General features: G+C 31.7%; 1 protein-coding gene and 1 pseudogene across 1 annotated transcript; both read right to left on the reverse strand.

Moving 5' to 3' along the window:
• Positions 1-7,697: 7,697 nt before the first annotated feature.
• Positions 7,698-13,995, reverse strand: LOC120580311 (uncharacterized). The gene is made up of 5 exons (XM_039834025.1): positions 13,918-13,995; positions 8,299-8,563; positions 8,099-8,195; positions 7,878-8,005; positions 7,698-7,786 (listed from the first exon to the last, which is right to left on the reverse strand). Exons 1-5 carry the CDS (start codon positions 13,993-13,995, stop codon positions 7,698-7,700), a joined length of 657 nt encoding a protein of 218 aa, XP_039689959.1.
• A 1,235-nt stretch (positions 13,996-15,230) lies between these two features.
• Positions 15,231-18,728, reverse strand: LOC25481864 (DEAD-box ATP-dependent RNA helicase 10-like; annotated as a pseudogene).
• Positions 18,729-24,354: the final 5,626 nt, after the last annotated feature.

The following is a 24,354-nucleotide window of genomic DNA, read 5'->3' on the forward strand; positions in this document are numbered from 1 at the left end:
TTATTCTAGATGTCTGAGTTTGGTTGACAAAATGTGGCATATTATAAAGACTCAGTGTATGCTTGAAAATGATTAGTTTTTTTCAAACATTATTTTTAAGGGGTTTATGTTTTCAAACACGTTGATGAGAGTTTTTTTTACTAAATAAATTATTCAATTTAACCCTTCAAGGCTTGCAATTTAACAATTCAATAGTCAGCGGAAAATCGAACAATTGGTGACATTGTTTATGCAAAATAGTGGTAGTTGGAAGACTACAGTAAGGTTGTTCGCAAAGATTAATTTAAAAAAAAAAAAGGTTAATGATGTTTTAACCCTTGTAATATAGAGGTCATTTTTTGTTTTTCTCATGTAATATTTTTTTTTTGGAATATCATCCTAATAGGTCATAAAAAAACGACTTTATTTTTTTTTTTCATAATTTTTTCATTTTTTTATGATCTAATAGGGGTATTCCAAAAAAAAAAATATTTTACAGGGGGGTAAATCAAAAAAAATATTTTACAGGAGGAAAACAAAAAATGACCTATATTACAGGGGGTAAAACACAATTAACCCAAAAAAAATTACTAAGAAAGAGAAACATCACTTCTTCCGAATACTCCTTTTAAAAAAAGGGTTTGTCTAACCTTTTAATACTCCTTGAATATTTTTTTTCGTATAACCGGATTTTTTGCAAAACATGAAGATCTTGGGTTTTTTCCAAGAGCGGGGGATACTTTCTCCCACACTAAACGCAGTTGAGCACGTAAACAAATTCATTCTATCATTGATTTCAGGAGACGAAAAGGAATATATCAGTTTTGATCGGTTTTCAAATCAGACGAGAATAACGAGGTACAAAGCGTCAAGTTGTGGATTTGATAAAGAGCACGACAAAAACTGCTATGTTCAAAATTAATAATATGGGATTGAGGCACCAATAATGCATCATTACTATTTTGAGGCATTTGACCAAACCATGCGCGATATAATATCTTATGATGGTGTCGATAATACAGACAAACTATTTGGGGGTGTTTCTGTGGTTTCAGGCGGTGATTTCATAATTTTTTTGTCAGTGATAAGAAAAGGAGGCAGACAAGACATAATTGCTTCATCCATCAACACATCGAAGTTGTGGAGTCACTGTAAGGTTCACACACTTACAACAAATATGCGTTTACGTGGTTCAACCGCTCGTGCCGAGTAAGATGAGATAAGAAAGTTTGTTGATTGGATGCTTTCAATTGGAGATGGAATAGGATCCGCCAACGAGAGTGGAGAAATTAACGTACTCATTCATGATGAGTTACTGATAAAAGATTCCCCTGATCTGTTGCGTTCTCGGGTTGATTTTGTATATCCGGATTTTACGCAAAACATGAAGATCTCAGATTTTTTCCAAGAGAGGGGGATACATGCTCCCACACTGGACGCAGTTGAGCACGTAAACAAAATTCCTCCTATAATTGGTTCCAGGAGATGAAAATGAGTATATCAGTTTTGATTTGATTTGCGAATCAGACGAGAATAGTGAGGTACAAAGCGAATGGTTTTCCACTGAATTCTTAAACAAATATCAAGTTTTCCGATATTTCAAACCACAAGTTGAGATTTAAAGTTGGACGTCCAATTATGTTGATGAGGAACATTGACCAAACAATTGGATTGTGCGATGGGATTAGGTTGATTGTAGACAATCTTTGGAGGAACTTTATCGGTGCAATTGTTATTACCGAAGAAAATGCTGGTGAAAAAGTAATTATTCCAAGAATGAACTTATTTCTGAGTGATTATAAACTCGCTTTTAAATTAACTACGAGACAGTTCCCGTTGATTTTGTGTTTTGCAATGACAATAAATAAAAGTCAGGGTGAGTCGTTGAAATCTATCTTTCCGAACCGGTTTTTACTCATGGACAGTTGTACGTCGCTGTGTCGAGAGTCACTTTCAAAAAGGGATTGAAAATGCTTCTCGATGAAGAAAATCACGTGTGTACTGAGACCACTAATGTTGTGTACCGTGATGTTTTTTGGAACGTTTCACCGGTCGTTCCTGATGACGCAGGTGGGTATGAGTTTTTTTTTTCTCTTTTAAACTTCGTTGTAATATATATATATATATATATATATATATATATATATATATATATATATATTATTTGAATATGAATTGGTTGTTGCTACTTGCAACCATTCTAATAGTTGTGTAAAGAAAGAGTAATGGATTGGTCATGTAGATAAACTACAATTCTGCAACTAACAATTGAGATCACACTTCTTATTTCATTGTATAAAATACGATTACATTTATTATTGTGCAGAGAACAGACTGAGTGATCGATTTGTTATAGAGACTAATATGTTATATGGAGTAATATTTTTGATCCATTTTCGACAATATTTTTGGTCTCATGTACCTTCAGGTGCTGGTTTTGTGCTTCAGGTTACGTGATATCATTCAGATGTACACAGGCTGACGTTAATGAAATTTCTCTTGCATTGAAATATCATTGACCAATTGCAATAGGTGCAATGCTTTCTCTTCGACGGCGAAATTAACACTGCCTGATACATTAAGGTGTTTATCTGCTGAGACTTCGATTTTTCTATTATCTGATAGAGCAACTCCAATATTCTCAAATTCAGTTTAATTTTATTTATAAAGTCAGTTTAATTTTTATACAATCAGCTATATATCCGTTTTTTTTTGTTCTTTGGAGCGCCTATGTATATGTGCATGCACATGACAATTTTGTAGTCCCTTTTTCAAGCTTTTTTGTTGTATTTTTGTTGATAGGTTGTTTTATAATATGCTTTGTTAAAAAATGCGATAGATAGTTGGTGTCTTTGTCGTTGTTTGTTATACTTATTTGTTACGCGATTGAATAATTACAAATTTGTGTTGGATGTTAAGCTGAATCAAGTGTATGCACGATATTAACTTTGTATATATAAGGGTATCCGCTATAGAAATCATGGAATTTGAAAGAAACTATATATAAGGGCATCTGGTAGAGACGATTCTTTGGGTAGGGACAATTAATTGTATATGCAGTGGTAGGCCTCGAGACTCCAATACCCCCAGTTATATGCAGAATAACCAAAACAAAACAAAAAAAACAAGACTCATGTCTCCGTGATTAATTTTAGTCCTCCATGTAAAATGTTCCGGCATTAAATACTAATATTTCGACGTTACATCCGTTAAATCATTCATGTTTAACGATACGAAAATCCAAATAACTATATACACGTTGATATTTGTATATAATATGTAATCGAAAATATGATAACAATGCGTTTTATTGATATATTGTGTATAAAATAATGAATTTGCCGTTTAATTAGATTTTATATAAAAATAATAATAATAGTTGCAATTCTAGCCCGTGCTTGGCACGAGTTTCCAAGCAAATATTTAATACTAAATGTTCAAATTCCAATACAAAATTACTATTTTAAATTTCTTTACATGTGTAAATTTGCACATGATAGAAAAACTCTTAAAAAAAATGGTTTTTACAACCTCTAACGTAACAATAACTCATCTATATAAGTTCTCTTTAGCAAAATTTTAGGTTTAAATATGCCTTTAGTCCTTGCACTTTCATCAGATTTTGGCATTGGTCCCTACACTTTTTTTTTGTTTGGAATTGGTCCCTGCACTTTGTAAAAATATTGGTATTGGTCCCTCTATTAACTTTCTGTTAAAAAAAACACAAAACTATTGGTATTGGTCCCTGCACTTTGTAAAAATATTGGTATTGGCCCCTGCACTTTGTAAAAATATTGATATTGGTGCCACGTGGCGTGAAATGATTGGGCCACGTGGCACTCCGTTAGTTTTATGTTTTTTTTTTAACAGAAAGTTAACAGAGGGACCAATACCAATATTTTTACAAAGTGCAGGGACCAATGCCAAAATCTGATGAAAGTGCAGGGACCAATGACACATTTAAACCCAAAATTTTATGTGCTTGTGTACACACTAGAAAAATATAGCCATAATTTTGACAAAATTCAAGATTGGTTGTTTGATGGGATAAAGTAGTAAAGGCAACATGCATGCAGCCAGGGCCGTCTCTACGAATTTGGAGGCTCAGCTCTGGGAATGAAAAGAGGCCAGTGATAAATTGAAAACATATTTTTTTTTAAGAGCAATGTTCTATTTATATTTTTTAAAAGATAAATATAAGGTGCCGTATATATGCGGTACACCCAAAGATGAAAATGACTACCGTATACACGAGGAACCCCCACCTAACACCAAAAGCAAGATGACCTAATTCTAATAGGCCTAAAAGACTAAAACAAGGGGACAGAAAATGGCTGGGGGTATTAAAAAATTTTGGAGGGCAGTAATACTAGTGGGTATTAAAATTTTTTTTGAGGCCCATGACTGAGGGAGGCCCAGCTCTGTTGAGCTGTTTGCACCCCCTCAGGGCCGTGCCTGCATGCAGCTCATCGTTTTAGTAAAATAATATCTTGCACTCTAGAATGTTTCTATGCCTAAATAATTGAGAAACTCTTAAACATTTTTTATCACATGAACTTAGTTAGCCAACATCTATATACTTATATTAAAAGAAATGTCCTTTGAATTTACCATTTTGCCCCTATTAGGGGCAATTTGGTAAATTAATTATTGGCTGAGTTTTTTTTTTTGAAGGTTGCCTATGAATTTCCATTTTTACCCCTAACCAATTTTTTTAATTATTTTCTAATTTTTATATTTTTAATAACTTTTAATTATTTTCCAATTTTTAACTATTTTTCAATTTTTTTTCCCAAATTCAGTTGCTTCTACATTGTCGTTGTGGGAGATTAAGGTATCGTTTGACCCGACTTTTTTCAAACTTCTCTACATTTTTAAGGAGAATTTAGGGCAAACACAATATCAATTAAGTACTTACTAAAAAAAGAACATTTTTTGAACGCATAAAATTGAACGGAATGAGCTTTGACTAGAAGTTGTTGAATGTTACTTTAAAAAACTACTTCTCCACAATTTATTTCACAAACACCTCTTTTCAACTCACGCTTGGAACTTTTTCTTTATTTTTTAATATTATATTTCAATATCTTTTTCTTATTAAGAAAAACTAAACATATAGGTTTCCATGACACCAACAAATATAATATCATATAGTATAAATTCCAGCATTTATAATAGTAATTTTTTTAAGAAATCATCGGGCTTCTTCATGAGATTGTCAAGATAATTCCAATTGGGACTAGAAAGAAATTGTGTACGAATATTGTGTTGAAAGATAAAAGGTATTATTTTCTTATTTGTCAACATAAGATGATAGGATTTTGTATAAGTTTGATAATGACCTGAAAGATGTATTTCCTTATGCAGTGAGAATATAGTTGATGTAACACTATGGGAAAAATATTTCGTAGCTTTATCATTTACCATCTATTTACCTCGAGTTCTTTGCTTCCATTTTGTAGTCAATGGCAACCCAAATATATGTAACAATTGGTCAGGTTCGAGGCTGCTCACCAACCTACATTATCCGGTTGTTGAGAAGTTTAAGACTTAGTAAGTTTGCATTATGATTTCACAATACAGTGTTAGAGTAAATTATTATTTCACAATCTAATTTGATTTTTTTTTACCATGTTTCTTGAATTGTTGTCGTGACCTTAACACTTCTCAAGCTTAGAGTCAAAGCATCAGTCAGAACTTAAGTCAGAGTTCGACTTCTTCTCAATGTACTTCGTACAACGATTTTTTCAATCTGTCTCAAGTAAGGCCAATTGTTGAATTTATAAACTTAGTCAAGGTCTGCTTTTTTTTTATGTACAAACATTCTTTGAATTTTTTACGCACAAATTAAAAATACATATTGCATTATTCTTTATTTCATGTGCATATTTGTGTTAGGATACATATTGCATCACCATTTGGAAAACAACTAAATTCAATCTTAACCAATTTGGATAATATTACGAGAGTTTCACCAAATGTTCGAAGACATCATTGTCAAATGGTGCTAGCTATAGATGCACATGCGGGAGCGATGCTTAATTTCCATCTGTTTCAACAATGTTAATTGGTCAACGGGGTTCATATAATGCACATGAATGCATTTATCTAACCTTTTTAGGAAGATAAATTAAAAGTCATGATACATTTTCTTTAGCTTAAAATCAGTTATGCTACCTTTATTTTATAAATTATATGTAACTATATTCGCATACGTCTTATCCATGTTAATATGCATTAGACTAATATTGTTGTTATTTCCCTGTTTAGCATTTCCCAAACGAGGTGTCAAGAACAATTCTAAAAGGAAAGCGCAAAACAATCACTCTCATTAGTTTCAATTGTTTTCATTCTAAAAATTATGTCAATTCCTAATCTCATAAACTGATTTTATGATCTCTAAATCAGCTCATACATATTTTATGATGAATCACAATGTTCCGTTGTTTTAACATCTTTTCTTTTGAAGAATTTTTTTTATGCCGTGATTATCTAAGGTTATTATTTTACCTTAGATAAACATTAAATGTAAAAGTTTGGAGGGAAAAATTAGGTTAAAATTAGAGCTGACATTTTGCATAAATTAAATCTAGGGTTAATATAGTAAAGTCACGCGAAAAAATACGTTAAATCTAGGGTTAATATTGCGTCACGGGTTAACATTTAGAAATAAGAGATGACATTTTGCATAAATTAAATCTAGGGTTAATGTAGTAAAGTCACACGAAAAAATTAGGTTAAATCTAGGGTTAATATTGCGTCTCGGGTTAACATTTAGAAATAAGAGATGTCATTTTGCATAAATTAAATCTAAGGTTAATATAATTTGTTTAGTAAATTTAAAGAGAAAAATTAGGAGCGATTTGTTTATTTTGATTTCCCTAACAATTAACGTTAACATTTTATTTAAATTAAACAGGATTAATTAAATAGGGTTAATACAGTAAAATTAAGCAAAGAAGTTAGGTTAAATCTAGGACAAAATTTTGAGTTCGGGTTAACTTTAAGAAATAAAATAGGTTAAGTATAGCAAGAGGGATTAACATTTACTAGACCATTGACCCGTGCTAACGCACGTGTCATTTAAAAAAATTAATACTCACTGAAAAAATAAGACACTGTAGTTCGCTTGAATGTAAAAATTGTCGTGAATCAAAGCAAAATGACAATTACCATAGACTTTGTTATTGTTCCACAATTTTAGTACGTAGTTCCTATAACTGAAGTTCGTTGACATGCAAATACTTTCAATAAGTAAGAAAATGAATAGTACCCAAAAAAGTCCTACACATTACGGAAAACTTCTCTGTAGACCACACTTGATGCAACATCGATATCATCGCCGTCGTCGTCATTAATCAATATCTTTAAACCACCCCTCGAAGTAACCTGTGATATTGCAATGTACAACTGTCCATGTGAAAAATAACAAAGATGAATCCAAAACGACATCTAAAAATTTCAATAAATAGATAGCTACCTCAGTTGACTCAATCATGCTTTCAATTGTCATTCGGTTAGTGTTGAGCAAGTCATCTGATAAAGACGCGGAGCTGTTCGTTGAAATTTGGTTGACACTTCGGGTGAACTGTATTGATGCATTTTTCATTCTAATAAAATGGCACCAATGTTAATAGAAGAGTGGTGAGACCTCCAGACAACTTAATTATGACCAAAAAAACTTGTCTTTATTCTAAAGCATATGAAAATATAAATGGTTACCGTGTCATGTACGCAGCGACATCAGGCAAATCGCCATTAAGTATCAGCTTAGTCCCATTAAAGGCATTAACAACTCCCATAGCACCTAATTTTTTTAAAAATCAACAGCAAGTGAACATAATTTCCCATTTCATTGTTGATATCAGCAGAAAGCAAAAACTTAAAACACGACATACCTAAATACACGCGTGTCTTGCAAAACTGCAATATCAATATAGTAGGTGTGTCGTTGTCATGGTTGCCAAAAAAGGTCACAATTTTGTCGCCATGTTCACCCCAAAGAGAGCAATGCAAGCGGTTGTTTCTGTAATAAAATATTACCAAAATATCAATTCAGAAACATAAGGTATATTAAAATTATATTACAACCAGGTACAAAGAAAGAGACAAATCTTACTCAAGATCTTCTAAAGTGAGATCAATAACCCTGCTTTTCCTTCTGTCCTTTTCAGTTTCCCTTATATCACCTCTTTCAATTACATGACCAATAACATCTGAAATTACGTATACAAAAGCAAAAACAAATGTATGAAATTCATAAACGAATGCTTATATGTAGAAATAATGTACAACACACATTCAGAATTCAAGTCCTACCCGTAGATACTTCCTCGACAGTTGAAGAGAGAATTTCATTGAATGGCTTGAACTCAAAAACGTTCATAGGGATAGCAGGCAAGTGTACTTTGGTAAAAGTTGAATTGTGCATCATACTAAGCTTATGTTTGTGTGAAGTTACCTTATAAGGACTTTCATTAAAATCTACAATTGCATTTTCAAGCTGATATGTACCCCCTTCTTGAACCATGGACCTGAACTTTGCCACCAAATCTTTTCTAGCTGTGGCGTGAATACGTCCACCCTGTTGACGACAACAACAACATTAAACAGCTGGTTAAATTACATAACTAAAAAACAAAAATGACATTACTTTAATTTTAAAGTTAAGAGTGCAAACATGCAGAAACCTTTTCATCGACCAGTAACATGTTCATGAAAATGATGCTAGTGGGGACCTTCTTCTCTCGAATCAACCAAATGTGAGCAACTCGCACACACATCTTGAGATTCTTTCTTCCTCCAGAAACAGCTGAGATTGGAGTGTATTTGGCAGACATCATTGGCTTGTTTTTTCCTTTCCAAGAAAGATGATGCTTATTTAGATTGAGATGGTTTGGCTAATAGGTTATGATATATTTATAGGAAAAAGGTGGAATATGTGTGAGTAGGATATGTCGGTTGAGCAATAAAGAGTATTAGTTATCAGGATAAGCACAAAATAGTGGAACAAAATTAGGAAGTGGCCAACATTTTAGGATAAAGATTAATATGAATAAAATGAAATTAATATTGTTGATGGGGCACTTTGTTTTAATTAAGAATTTACATTTTTTTTTTACTTAAGAATTACCATAGTTGATTCGCCAAAACATATTTTAGAGATGTGGATGAAATGTGTAATAGTTACTTGAATGAGATGAATTATGATTTTTAGTTTGTTTCCACCCAAAACATATTTTAGATATGTGGATGAAATCCCCTACTTATTTGAATGAGAGAAATAAGGATTTTCGTTTGTTTCCACCAAAAAGTTACTTTAGAGATGTGGATGAAATCTCTTAGTTACTTGAATGAGAAGAATTAGGATTTTTAGTTTGTTTCCACCGAAAATATATTTTAGAGATGTGGATGAAATCCCCTACTTATTTGAATGAGAGAAATAAGGATTTTAGTTTGTTTCCACCAAAAAGTTAGATTAGAGATGTAGATGAAATCTCTTAGTTACTTGAATGAGAGAAATTAGGATTAGGATTTAAGTTTGTTTCCACCCAAAACATATTTTAGAGATGTGGATGAAATCTTTAGTAGTTACTTGAATGAGAGGAATTAGGATTTTTAGTTTGTTTCCATCCAAAACATATTTTAGAGATGTGGATGAAATCTTTAGTAGTTACTTGAATGAGAGGAATTATGATTTTTAGTTTGTTTCCACCCAAAACATATTTTAAAGATGTGGATGAAATCCCCTAATTATTTAAATGAGAGAAATAAGGATTTTAGTTTGTTTCTACCAAAAACTTAGTTTAGAGATGTGGATGAAATCTCTTAGTTACTTGAATGAGAGAAATTAGGATTAGGATTTTAGTTTGTTTCCACCCAAAACATATTTTAGAGATGTGGATGAAATTCCCTAATTATTTGAATGAGAGAAATAAGGATTTTAGTTTCTTTCCACCAAAAAGTTAGTTTAGAGATGTGGATGAAATCTCTTAGTTACTTGAATGAGAGAAATTAGGATTAGGATTTTAGTTTGTTTCCACCCAAAACATATTTTAGAGATGTGGATGAAATTCCCTAATTATTTGAATGAGAGAAATAAAGATTTTAGTTTCTTTCCACCAAAAAGTTAGTTTAGAGATGTGGATGAAATCTCTTAGTTACTTGATTGAGAGAAATTAGGATTAGGATTTTAGTTTGTTTCCACCCAAAACATATTTTATAGATTTGGATTAGTAATTGTTAGTAATAATGTTAAGAGGAGACGTTACACAACTATGCTACTAAATTGATTCTAGTAATTGTTACTAATAATGTTACTAAAAGCCATGTTACTAAAATGCTTCAGTAACACAACCATGCTACTAAATTGATTCAGCAACACAAAAACAAACACAAATATATAAATCAAAAAGCAAAGCAAGCAAGGCTAAATTATTTATGAAATTCAAGGGACATTTGCTAAATTCAAAGACAAAAAAAATAGATGCTTCCAAAACTTTAAGAAACTAAAACTTAAAATTCAAATTGAAAAGGTCTTGCACAATTTATCTAAACATGGACTAATTGTAAATAACATCAAGGTAGATGGTATCATGTGACCCAACCATCGGAGCATCCCCTCTGATCTTCACACCTTGTTGGACTTAGGATCAGTCAATATTGCATAGCGCCCAATTTGATCTCCGAAATCACCGCCAAACATGTTTGGCAAGCATACTGCACCCTAAAAAAATAACAAACAAAAACATCACAAACATTGATAAAATAGAATGCAAATAATTAAGAATAGGTATATTTCGCAAAAAACACATACAACATCAATGTCATATTCAACGATATATGATCTGTATTTCAGTCTGAGCTTGTTGATTGCTTTGTCAAGATCGGAAAAAGAGTTTTTCACCAACGGACCTACAAAAGATTGAAAGGGATTGAAAGAATGATTTATACTTTCAAACAGCGAGGAATAAGAGCAAAAATCTATATATTTAGTTTAAACCAGAGTGGAATGAAGATATGGTTACCAGTGAGGTAGTGGTATGACAACAAAGTTTGAATGTTTCTGGAAGCCATGTTGATTAAGAAATTTCGGTTTAAGAGAAAGGTATGGTTTTAGAAATAGATTTCGGTTTAGGAGAAAGGATTTAAATATATTGGTGAGGGTTTGGAGGAGGGGAGTTAGGAGATATGGTTTATGGAAATCAATTAGATAGGTTTTAGGGGGAGTGAAGTTAGGAAATCATGGTTAGGGTTTCGAGGAGGGGAATTAGGAAATATGGTTAGGTTTTGAAGGAGGGAAAAGTTGCTAAAATATTAGGTTAAAATATTAGGTTAAAATTAGGGCAACCAAGCTTTGTTTAGGAATAAGAGATAGGTTAAGTATTGCAAGACGGGTTAACATTTATAAGTAAGATATTAAGTTAACTATAGCGAGACGGGTTAACGGTTATTTCTTTCAAAAAAACAGCATATAATTGGGAACATACTTTTATTTTACTTTAGATAAACATTAAATGCAAAAGTGTGGAGGGAAAAATTAGGTTAAAATTAGAGATGACTTTTTGCATAAATTAAATCTAGGGTTAATATAGTAAAGTCACACGAAAAAATTAGGTTAAATCTAGGGTTAATATTGCATCACGGGTTAACGTTTATAAATGAGCTGACATTTTGCATAAATTAAATCTAGGGTTAATATAATTTGTTTAATAAAATTAAGGAGAAAAATTAGGAGCGATTTGTTATTTTGATTTCCCTAACAATTAACGTTAACATTTTGATTAAATTAAATAGGGGTAATACAGTAAAATTAAGCAAAGAAGTTAGGTTAAATCTAGAGTAAAATTTTGTGTTCGGGTTAACTTTAAGGAATAAGAGATTGCAATAATTGTTATGTTATTTTTTATGTAGTGCTTTAGACTCTGTGTTGCAAATTTTCGGTTTACGCAACTTTGATTTTCATATTTATAAAGGGTAACAATTTTCCGTAATTTATAAGATTTCTCCTTCAGAACTAAATTTTAAAAAAATACGTTATTCAACCCGTGCAAAGCACGGGTTTGTAACTAGTTTAAACTACGAAAAAATATCAATGCAGAAGAAAAACTTAAATTTAATGTCATATATCATATATGTGAAGAGCAAGCAGAGAGCAAACTAGAGTCAAGAATCTTCATCTGCAACTAAAATCCCTATCACATTGCATAGAATAACTTTTCAAAGAAGTGCATTCCTACAAAGTCAATTCAAATTTAACCAAATATTACTACTGTATACTACTACTAAATTGAAACAAAAGGAACTCATATTAATACCACACACATGACACAACAATATGCAAAACGTGATAAAAGGGGAAATGAAGTGACAATGTACTAGTAGTCCTTTAAGACATCCGTAAATATTTTTAAAAGTATTCTAGTGTCTAACATTATAATCGATTTTGGTAAATATTAGAAATATTTTTCTAACCATTTCTCATATGTGGATAAATTGTTTTGGTGACTAGTATGTCTTCCACATAATCCACCAAACTAATATCAATGCTCCCACTAATCTCTTTGTGTGCACAAAATTTAAATTTGTTCTTTTATTAATCTAAGTTTTTATAAACTCTATTATTGAAATAAACAATTAAACTTCGAGAAGCTTGCTCTAATTCATAAATGAATTTTGTAATACATGTACCTTTCTAGTATCCTTTGGATTAATGAAATCTTATATATGTCAAAGACATATATAAGGTTATTCCAAGTAAGAAATCCAACCTCGTTATCCATCTTCTAGAACAAGTATTATACAACAATGGCAAGCGAGATCGTTATATTTAAGCATTATGATGATGTAATGGTTTCGTCATGATTTGCATCATGAATTGCATGAAACCTTCTACAAGCAATCACATCTTAAAGGTATTGATAATATCATCCATGTCAGTTTTTTATAAGAAAACTCACATTCATCTTATGAGTCAGACTCATTTGGATGATATAACCAATATCCATATATGGTTTGAACCTTCTCTTCTTTGTACAGAAGTGAAAAACGTGGGCGAGGTTTTGCTTTTTTGAATTAAAGTGAAGTTTGTTTGAAATACCATGCATGCCCTTGTTGAGATTATTAATATAATAGTGTATGTTTTGGTTAAAATAGGAAGAAAGTAGAAAATTAAAAGGGTTAAATATGTTTTTGGTCCCTATAAATATACCAACTTTTCATTTTAGTCCCTCTAACTTTTCCTTCAATTTTTAGTCCCTATAAAATTTTGAGTCACTACTTTTGATCCCTATTTCAAAGTAAATTATAGTATTTTTTTAATGAAATTGTACAAAAATGTGTAGAATATTGCAAAAACATTTCCAAAAAAAAATTAGAATTTTTTAAGTAAACATAAATTATATATGAATTTTTAACCATAAAATAATATAAAAATTCATATTAAATTCATGTTTTGTTAAAAAATTCTATTTTTTTTCGGGAGAGATTCTTATAATAATATTATGAATTTTTCTGGAAAATTTGATTCAAAAATATGAATTATACATATGAGTTTACTTTAAAAGAGGGACCAAAAGAGAAGATGAAAATTTTTTTAGGGACTAAAAGTTGAAGGAAAATTTTAGAGGGACTAAAACGAAAAGTTGGTATATTTATAGGGACCAATAACATATTTAACCCAAATTAAAATGAAGTGATTCATTCTAAGCCATCATAGTCACTTGAATTGCCTGTTATATCCTTAAACACCTGTCAAAAGCAATTGTAAAATTTTAGTTGGTTAACGGCGGAATAATATTTTTGCAGGGGATTTGTTTATATATATATATATATATATATATTAGAAGTAGATGAGTAAAAATGAAGTACCATGAGTACCTTACGCATACCCAATACGGGTGCGTACTTGGTAGAGGCACTTTACCGTTTTAGAAGTACCCATGCTTCAGAGTCTGTTTCACATTCAAATCCAATGTGAGTATCATTGTCCTCATCAGACCTACAAGTGTTGTCCATGATATTTGACTTGCGATTGTTGAAACTTAATGATAGTCTCTCGAACTTCAGCAACTTTTGTAGTATTAACAACATTTGTTTACTAAATGCCTTTTCCTTCTCCAACTAGACATTTTTGTCTGTGTAGATGCTACTTCTCCTAAGGTCCCTAAATCTTAATTGATTGACAAATTTTTCATGTTGAGCCTTGTTCTTTACTTGCGAGGACTAGCAAGATCTTGAACACCTGATGAGCCACTAAATCTAGAAAGAGACTTCTTATGACTTGAAGATGATGATCTCTCGGTGCAACTTCGTAGCAACCCTTTGTTTCCCTTATGCTGCTTTGTGGAGTACAAAGTGCTTCACTAGGATGAAAAGCATTACTTGGAAAATCAATGCTGGGTTCAAGAACAGAAAATATGTCCCCTTTACTATATTCCAGAAAAATTGATGGGGTAGGTGGGTAAAATTGATATTTTTTTGGTTAAAAGGGTAGGGGACATTGTTGAGGTATATGGTAAATTTTTTAAATGGATTGGCGAGCAAAGTCACAAGTTTTGATGAAAAACATAGGAGTGAAATCTCTATGCGACCATATTTAGTGATTTAGTGATTCAAGTAAGAGAAGTTAGATTATTTTTTTTTTAAAGAAAAATATTGGCTAACCAAACTAATCAAGCCACAAAGCGATTTATGACGATTATAGTGACTCAGTCACGGTTTGGCAAAGACTTCACAATGAATATAGGATCAAATGTATTCCAAATAATAAAATAACTAACAACAAGTAAACTCATTTGGGGTTGGTCTAGTGGTTGACTTGGAATCTTGGAGTTTACTCCTCCAAAGGTCTCATGTTCGATTTTCTCTGGTGTCAATTTCGGTTTCACAATGAATATAAGATCAAATCTATTCCAAATAATAAAATAATTAACAACAAGTCAACCCATTTAAGGTTGGCTTAGTGGTTGACTTGGGATCTTGGAGTTTGCTCCTCCAAAAGTCTCATGTTCGATTTCCTCTGGTGTCAATTTCGGTGGGCTAAGTCCATACAGAACTTGCTCTGGCTTTAAACGGGCCCCCGCAAGTGGACGGTGAGATTGGTCCCCTCAGATTAGTCGATTCTTAGATCGGATACCGAGCTTTTAAAAAAAACCAACAAGTCAAGAACACTTTAAAAAGTCAAAATGTCACACTAGTACTAGTTGCACATGCCAATCAATTCCAGAGTCTGAGCGCATACGTCAGGGCTCTCAAGACAACCTAGCCCCGCTCCTGCGTGGTGCCTCCTCCTTTTCTAAGTATCCTCCGCTCATCCAACCCAATTCTTTCATTTCCTACACAAATAAAATACAAACAGTTAAGTATTTAGAAAAGTAATAATTAAGTTAAATCACATGAGAATAGACCAATTTCAACTCACTCATCATAATTTAATGGGTCATGCTAAATGTGTTTTTGAAATATTCGATAAATATTTATTACAAAACATTAAATGTGTTTTTGAAATGTCATTTTTCTCCCTTCAGAATACAATAAATTCACCCATAATTTCAAAGAAGCACTTTCCATATGAGTTTCAAAATGTGGGGTTTGTTTTTTTCACAAATTAGTTGTTTCTTTTCCGGTGTAGCAAAATGACATTGTTGCTTTGTTTCATTCTTGAGAAATGTAATGGTTTGTATTCATGTTGGCTGCTTATTTGATTGGCTATTGATTTGATTTGCAGGTTTGATTTGAAGAGGAGCATCGACGTCTCATAAATATAATGAAGCTTCAAAATGTCCAGCTTTCGAACCTATATGTATGTTATGTTTGATGTCCATTTTATTTACTGCTTTTTGTTTTCACATCTCTGAAACTAATTGCCTTGCTTTATGTTTGATTTCATTGGTTTTAGTTTTTATAGTTCTCAGGTTTTTTTAAACGGTTCTTCGCTTTATGATTTATAGTCTGGTTGGATTCACTGGATGAACTCTGTATAAATTTTACAATGAAATTGGTTGTGATACCCTAGACCACGACCAAGTCATTTTGATGTTGAGGAGAATTTTTAATTGCTTGCATATTTTAATTAGGACATGTACTGCAACTGAACTAACGCTTCTACCATGTTATATGTATGCAATTGTTCTTATTTTACTGTAATAGCTGGTCTTTGATTTATGAAAAGCTGACTATATGTGAAAAGGAGAAATTAGAAATATTGTTGCAATTACTCTTGCATGGGTAAATGACAATGACGTAAGATTGTTGTTCTCTTAAATATTCTTATATTACTGGTGCATATAGGGTTTAAATGTACTAGTTTGGTTGTTGGTCTCTTCAATATTTGAACTTTTACTAAATTGACTGTTTTTCTGCATAATTCAGAGATGGTTTAAGATAATTTTCTTCATAATTTGGAGCGTGTTCGAGGTAATATTCTGCATAGTTCAGAGCTGATTTTTTCGGCTTGGGGAATGTTGTTGCACCCCTGGGTTCTGATCCATCTCCGTGTGTTTCAGCTGCAACATATCAGTTTTGTTCGGCTCTTTGCTTTGGTTCGCGAGCGTTTTAGTTCATTTTACAGATTTATATTGTTTGTGTTTATCTGGCTGTTTGTATCGTTGGTCTCTTGCTGGTTTTTCAGTATAGGTGGTTGTGGTTTGTCTCTTTAGCGTAGTTGGTTTTAGTTTGATTTCAAGATAGTTAAATAAACGCCTTCAAACAAACTCTGTTTTTGCTTATATCTATTGTGTATGTTTTGTAGATGTTAAAAAATAGAATCAAAGTTGGATAAGATTGAGTTTGTTGGGAGTGTGTATGGTTTGACTTAGTATGCACAAGGAGGTAAATAGAAGTGGTTAAGATTAATATGTTTTGTTTCCTTCTATTAGTATCCTTTTCCCCCATTTCACTGGACACAAGTACTATTTCTAGAAATGCATTATGTGATTTTTGAGCAAATGATAGTGTGGGATTTCTACAATCCTTCATATTCATATGTGAATAAAGTATTCTCATTGTGATATTGGGTTTAGACATTATTAATAAAATTCTAATTGTCAATTGGCTTTTCCCTAAAAAAAACTTTCATATTACTTTTATGTAAGTTTGATTGAGTGAACTATCATATTGTTTAGAAAAGCTAATCATATAAAATACTAATTTCTTTTGTAAATGCACGTGAGAGGGATATTAGGACGATTTTAATCTTAAAATTGTATCTCTATTAGTTTTTTTGTCATTTTTAATAGACTCGTGCGTGTTTTCATACATTCCTTTCTATCTAATTATCGGAAACATTGCTTATAACTATGCTCAATACATAAATTTACCTCTTGTGCATATTTTTCAGCCTCAACAACACGCCCTTCCAAAAGCAAAACTTCCTCAAATGGTGCAGGATACAGTGGTAGCTTCTTGCCTGAAGAAAAAAAAAAAATACTTGTATCAATTATTTACTATGACGTTTTTGTTCTTTAAAATGGCTAAGTAAAGGCAAAGAGCATCCACTCCTAACCTATATGTTTCTCTATCATATTGAAATGTCTCCTTTCATCTGGGCTCACAAAGGAAATGGCAACGTTAACATGAGCAGCAGTCCATCCCACGCGATAGATATAATCCTGTAGATCACACGGTCAGGAATATGCTAAAACGCGTCAACAAAAGTATAAAAGCATTATATAGCACATCTTACCTTTGGATACCGAGGAATGTTGTAGTTAATCACCATATCTACCGCTGGAATATCTAGTCCCTTACTAAGGAAGTCACTACAAAGGAGAATATTGTACTCCCCAGACTTGAACGCATTCAATGATCTAAGTTTCTTTGCCTATAAAAAAGTTATTATGTCAAGAATTAGGCATATTTCTTGTTGACGGTTTAGAAGAAATTAAAATTAGAATACAGGACCTGCAGTACAGTTACCTGACTCATATAACGCATAATAGGAATGGCTCTGAAACCAAGACGCCAGAAGAAGCGTTGTACCACATTGCTGAGTGTATACCAATACCAGTCATTCTAGCGAGAGTGTATACAAGGTAGCAATCCTATGCAAGAAGCATGGAATTGATGAACACGGTCAGCGCAAGCATGAATAATATATAATAGTTTCTTCTTATTCACAAAACCCAAAACTAATGAAAAAAAATTAATTTACTTGTTTTAACATCAAATAAAGCCAATTTGTTAGAAGCGTTAAATATAAACATTTCCTTAATAAAAGTGCTGTCTCTTGTGCATCAAACTAAATAAAATACTTCTACTTTGCTAAATCTACTGTACAAAGCAAGCAGCAAATCTTATGATATTTCTACATCTACATAGGTAACACTTGGCAAACAGGCAAAATGGAACTAGATGTTACTAGTCTACAACTTTTAATACACACCAAACATAAAATAAAACTTCTAATTTGTCCTCTTCTAACAGTAAGATATTCAACATTTTCTGGACAAGGGAGAAGAGAAACCTTATGTTTTTCTTTTTGCATAAAGCAACTCTGCTGCAGTGTGTCCGCAATAGAATATTTGGTAGACAGGTCAATCTATACAAAATAAAAAAAAATTATATTGTGAATAACATGAGTCAAGCAGGAGATTTGAAGCAATTAAGGTTGTACCTTCACAGGATTCCTTAAACAGACGCTTAGCATCGTATGGACCTGAAATCACACGAATATTTAGAGAACTTTTATGAGATTTTGTTACAAAACCTACATATTTACCTCCTTTGTGAATGTAGATGAAAAAAGAAATGTTCTCCGCTCACTAGGAATCATTGTCGAAATCTCTAAAATATCACGTAGATAGCAGGTGTGCATCATCTATGACCTGCGAGCAGAGCAGTGAAAGTAAAGACAAGATATATGAAATATTTGATTTTGTAATAATGTAAAAACGGTATCAATCAAATCATACCAGGTACTTTAAACTAGCAAGAGCAAGAGAAAATCCTTGGGTGTGTTTTAGGTGATATAAGATTAGGTCAGGCCTCCCAACCTTGAAGGGTAAGAAATAAAAAAAATTAGAAGCAGTGATAAATTGAAATAATAAAATTACAAGATTGTAACAACCCTTACAATAATACGAGGTTGCTCTGAATTCAGGATGGATTCGTGTTCCTTGCGGTTCTCTTGAGCAATCTATAGAAAAAGCAATCAAAATAGATTATGTTAGTAACCAGCCAGCATATATATGATCTTTTGCGGCGGGCGTGCACACACACTTGTAATTACATTACATTGAATTATGCAATTTTCTATTATAACTTACGATAGCACACTTGACACCAAACTGAGAGCCTAGGTTTCGAAAGTCGTCAGCAGTGTGAAAGGCAAGTCTCCTAGTTTAAGAAAAAAAAAAGGTTAGTTACGTTAAATATGATGAATGATTATGATCGGAAATAAGTACCTTGTGGAATGGAGCACAAGAGCAAAGAAAGGGGTTAGGTTGGGTCGGGTTTCCAAGAGGGCGTGCGATATAGGAAGAACAAAAGACACAGTCTTTCCAATACCTGGTGGGGAAACTCCAAACACATCATTTCCTGCAGAATGAAGAAATTGAACTAATTAATATTAATAATAATTCATTCAAATTTAGTAGTTTCAAAATCAGATACCTTGAAGTGCAGCGGGGATCACTTCTTTCTGAAACTTCTTCGCAAAATATCAAGTTTGTATTATATGACTGGCGTAAACAATTTCAAGTCCACCATTCAGAATTGTCAATGTTCCAATACACAACTTGCACCATGTTTACTTATTTGCAAGAACTAACTCTTCCTTCACTCAACATTTCTAGTTCTAGTGTATATCAGTTATCAGGGTATTTTTACTTTGTACATAATTTACCATATTAGTTCAAATCTTGACAAACTTGTGTATAAACTTGGGTGTTATTCTCCACATTAAAAAGGGTTAAAAGGAATTGTGTTTAATCAGAAAACTGAATGATATTGATAACTAATGACAAGGAGCAATATTGTCAATTCCATCACAGGAAATAGTAATTTGTTAATTGACAATATTTGTACAAATAGTATAGCCGCCATGTTATAACGCTACAGCGCCAACAGTTAGGTACATTCGGCCAAGTGCTCCTTTTCAAAAAATGGTTTTTACAACGCCTAACGTAACAATAACCTATCTATTTTAGCAATATATATTGTATGTGCTTGTGTGCACACTTAGAAAAATATAGTCATAATTTCGACAAAATTCAAGATTGGTTGTTTGATGGGAATAAGCAGTAAAGGCAATTCCTCCCCCCAATTATCATGTACTCTACCTTGTTTTGGTAAAATAATATCTTGCACCTTAGCATGTTTCTATGCCTAAATGATTGAGAAACTCCTAAACATTTTTTGCCCGTCTGTCAACATTTAAACTACAAAATAGTATCAATACAGAAGAAAAACTTAAATTTAATGTCATTTCATAATTCATATATGTTAAGAGCAAGCAGAGAGTAAATTGTAGAGTTAAGAACCTTCATCTGCAACTAAAATCTCTAACCACATTGCATAGAATAACTTTTCAAAGAAGTGCATTCCTACAAACTCAATTCAAATTTAACCAAATATTACTACTGTATACTACTACTAAATTGAAACAAAAGGAACTCATATTAATACCACACACATGACACAACAATGTGCATTTTCACAGATCAATGAACCCAATTACCTCATCTAATGTCTCCGGTTTATCAGAATAAAATATCATTAAAATCTTCCATGCTACATTATGGAAGAGAGTTATCTTGTGCTAAAGTATGGAGTAAGCTTCATGAATCGCAGCGCGTTTCACCTCGTGGGTAACCGTAAAAGCTAGTGAATCGCCAAGCCGGAAAATGTTGATTCCTAATCTCTATGTTGATGAAATTAGTTGAGTAATTTATGAGATGACCTTCAAAACGTAACCACTAAAAATACGTTAGTCCACCGCTCTTCCCAATTAGATCAACCAGAAAAGAACCTCATAACCTAGTCTAACGATCTGATTTCCTCAATCTTATTTGCATGTACTAATATTTTGCTAAGAAAATTATGTCCGATTTATGCTTCCGAGTTCCGAACGAGATCGCTGAGACTAGGAACTACACTCGAGTTTTCGCCAGTAAAAAAATGTTGAATTTATTTATTCTTGGTTTCATGGCTCACCAAGTGGACTCGGCCTTAAGTTCCAAGGTTGCCAAACGCCCATACATTTTCATGAAATCATCCACCATCATGCTTTCTTCCTCATTATTGTTGTTAGTGTCATCTAAAATTAATATTCTATTCTATAGTTTGGAAGTCCTAGCTCAACATAAAAAAATGTCGGTAATTGATGGGCAAGTCACCGTGATCGGGTTTGGTCTCTCCACTTGTGTAGATGCGTGAGATTCAATTATTAGTGATAAAAGACCGTGTATTTGCACAGGTCGTGTAACATAGCAGTAATTATATAAAAAATATTTAAATTTTTAATATTCTGAAATGTTTAAAATAGTAAATGATATTTATCTACATTAATGCAACGTTTCTATTAAAAAAATGCATGCAATTTTTTTTTAAAATATTTGCATCATGCCTGTTGCAGATTTTATTTTCCTATACATGCGAATAAAAATTATGTAGTGATACGAGATGCGTAAAAAAATATACTGATTTGAGAAAGTCAATTTTATTTGCCATTTTTTTTTTTGAAGAACAAATTACAATGTATGTATAACACATAACAAATTGTTTTTTTTTTTTTTAATTTATAAAAAGACTATTAGATCCCATAAAATTTATAAGAAGATTGTAAGTTTAAGGGCTAATTATAAAATTTTGTTTGAGATTGAATTTTTTAACCTCCCCTTAATTCGGATTTGTTGTTACTTGTTAGCTACTCAACCCCATCACCTGGGCGTTTTTCTTGTTAGCTATTTGGATAGACTTTAAATGCCTTGGATTTCTCATAAATTCCACAATCTTTTTTTGTTTGAGAATTACCGTTACAAAAACCCAAAACTTTGGTATTGTTATAATATAATAAGAGTAAATTACACTTCGTCCCCTCAAAGATGCTTGAGTTACACTCCCTCTTAAGTTAAAATATACACTTTACTCCCTCATTATTTTTTTTTAATGATAAAATTTATATTCCCCTCCCTTATAAGATGCTTGAATTACAAACCCCTCCCTTAATAATTAAATATACACTACACTTTAATCTATTTGAACATAAATAAATATTCTTATAATATATATTAATTTTGAATCACCATTTAAAAAAAATTTATTCATTTCTTTATAGTTTAAATGTCAATGATAATTAAATTTAACTATATTGCTATTGATTTTATAAATTAGAGTATAAAATTAACTTTTAAATAATCATGGTTTATTGATTTTAGTAATTTTTCACATATTTTAATTTTATTTTGGGTTGTTTCATATTTTATAATAGGGTTTAAAACTACATGTTAATGAAATTGTGAATAAAAAATAGCGAAAAATATGTATTCAATTTTTTATTATATTAAAATAGACCCGTAATACTATTTTTTTTAAGTGTGTTAAATTATTATTTTTTGCTTGATTATTAGAAATAATAAAAAAAAATATTGAGGGAGTAAAATGTAGATTTTAACATAAGAGAGGAGGGGGATGTAATTCAAGCTTTTCTTAGGGGAGGGGAGTGAATATTTTTCTAATATGTTTTGAATAAGAGGGGAGGGGAGTGTAATTCAAGCATCTTTGAAGGGAGGGGAGAGAAGTGTAATTTACTCATATAATAATAACAAACCCTAGTCCCATCAATATTCTCATTATATATAGTGTGCAGCTACGGCTCATATCTCTTATATTTTTATAAAAGCCTTGGCAATTTTCACCCTACTACTCTACTTCATATATAATAGAATGAAGCTTGTTACAGTTTTCATGCTCATCATCGTTTTGTTGGCATGTTCATACCATGCAGCCATGTCTCGAACACTCTCAAAAAAATCATCCTCGTCTGTTGATGAAGCTTTTCAACAATGGATGCTAAAATATAATCGAACATACTCAAGCATCACCGAGATGAAGAGACGCAAAGAAATATTCAAGATGGAGTTGGAACTCATAGAGAAGCATAACAGCACTGCAGCAGGTAATAATATTATACGCTTAATGTTTAGGGTTTACCACTTTTCCTTTTGTTTTGTATAGGTCAAAGGTTTTAATATAATTTTTTTTTCCTTCCATTTGCTTGTTTTTTCACAGGTTTTACAATTGGCCTAAATGAATTTTCTGATAGAACCATCGAAGAATTTTGTGATTGTTCAAAAGTACCACCTATGGATGATTTCCTAATAACTTTAAAACAATGGAAAGAAAACCGTCGTCAAAACAGATCGCAATCTCTCATCCATGGCCGAAGGTTTTCAACCCAATTGATTCTTGATAGACGTTCCTAAAAGTAAAAGAACTTAATAAACTCTTGCATTTTTTTGCTATAATTCATTTTCTTAGTTTTTGGTAGAATCCTTTATTATGTAATTTTAGTTTGGTAGTATACATCAGGTGTTTCTTTTATTAATTAATAAATAATGTTGTTTAATTAATTTGTGTGTGAGTTTAGGATGTTTTGCTATTTCATCTATCTATCAAAAATAAATGTTGGAAGGTGCAATAACATCCTCTTTAATTTCCACTAATTTTGGTTCTATATCTTTTTATTTCCTAACAAACAATTGATATACTCTCAATCTCTCCAACAAACTCTTCTTTTTGCCACTTTATCTCTTCCATAACAAACTTTATTTATAGAGTTTGTTAAAATGACAAAATCTTTGATAAAAAGTTAACAAACTATTTTTTTAAGGAGAAAACTTACTACAATTCCTTAGTGCTTTTCGTATGGTTCTTAACTAAAAATACATATTTTTTGGATATAATAAACTTTGAGAAAATTATGAATTTGAGGAAATCATGGTATCTTTAGTTAAGAACCATACGAAAAGCACCTAAGGAATTGTACCTAAATTTTCTCATTTTTCTAAATATTTGTTATCTTTTTCAGATAACAAACAATTTGTTTGTTGGTCTCGTTTTCTTCAACAATTTATTTATTTATTTATTTTTGAAAACCTTTTATCTCTCTAACAAAACAATTATAATCTTAATATTGTACCCATATTTTTTAATAATTGTAAATAAAAATTTGAATTTCCTCAATTTCTTTAATTAAAATTGGTTTCAACCAATACTAAATTCACACTATATGACATAGATTTGAATGTTGAAATAAAAAAAAAAACAAAAACTTTGTTTAAATATAACTAAATTTTGTTTTTCAAATAGATAACATTAATTAGTGACAAATTGTACCCTTTAAACTACCAAAATCCGTAGTCAAATGACACTTAC

This window comes from Medicago truncatula, chromosome 1 (assembly GCF_003473485.1).
Source record: "Medicago truncatula cultivar Jemalong A17 chromosome 1, MtrunA17r5.0-ANR, whole genome shotgun sequence".
NCBI lineage: Eukaryota > Viridiplantae > Streptophyta > Magnoliopsida > Fabales > Fabaceae > Medicago > Medicago truncatula.

Bases quoted from the DNA above. Each gene is read 5' to 3' on its own strand.
- LOC120580311 (XM_039834025.1), bottom strand. From the start codon at position 13,995: ATGGACAACACTTGTAGGTCTGATGAGGACAATGATACTCACATTGGA. The intron at 8,564-13,917 runs GTACTTCTAAAA...TGTCGTCAACAG, and splicing joins AAACAGACTCTGAAGCATGG to GGTGGACGTATTCACGCCAC. The intron at 8,196-8,298 runs GTAGGACTTGAA...ACGTAATTTCAG, and splicing joins TGTCGAGGAAGTATCTACGG to ATGTTATTGGTCATGTAATT.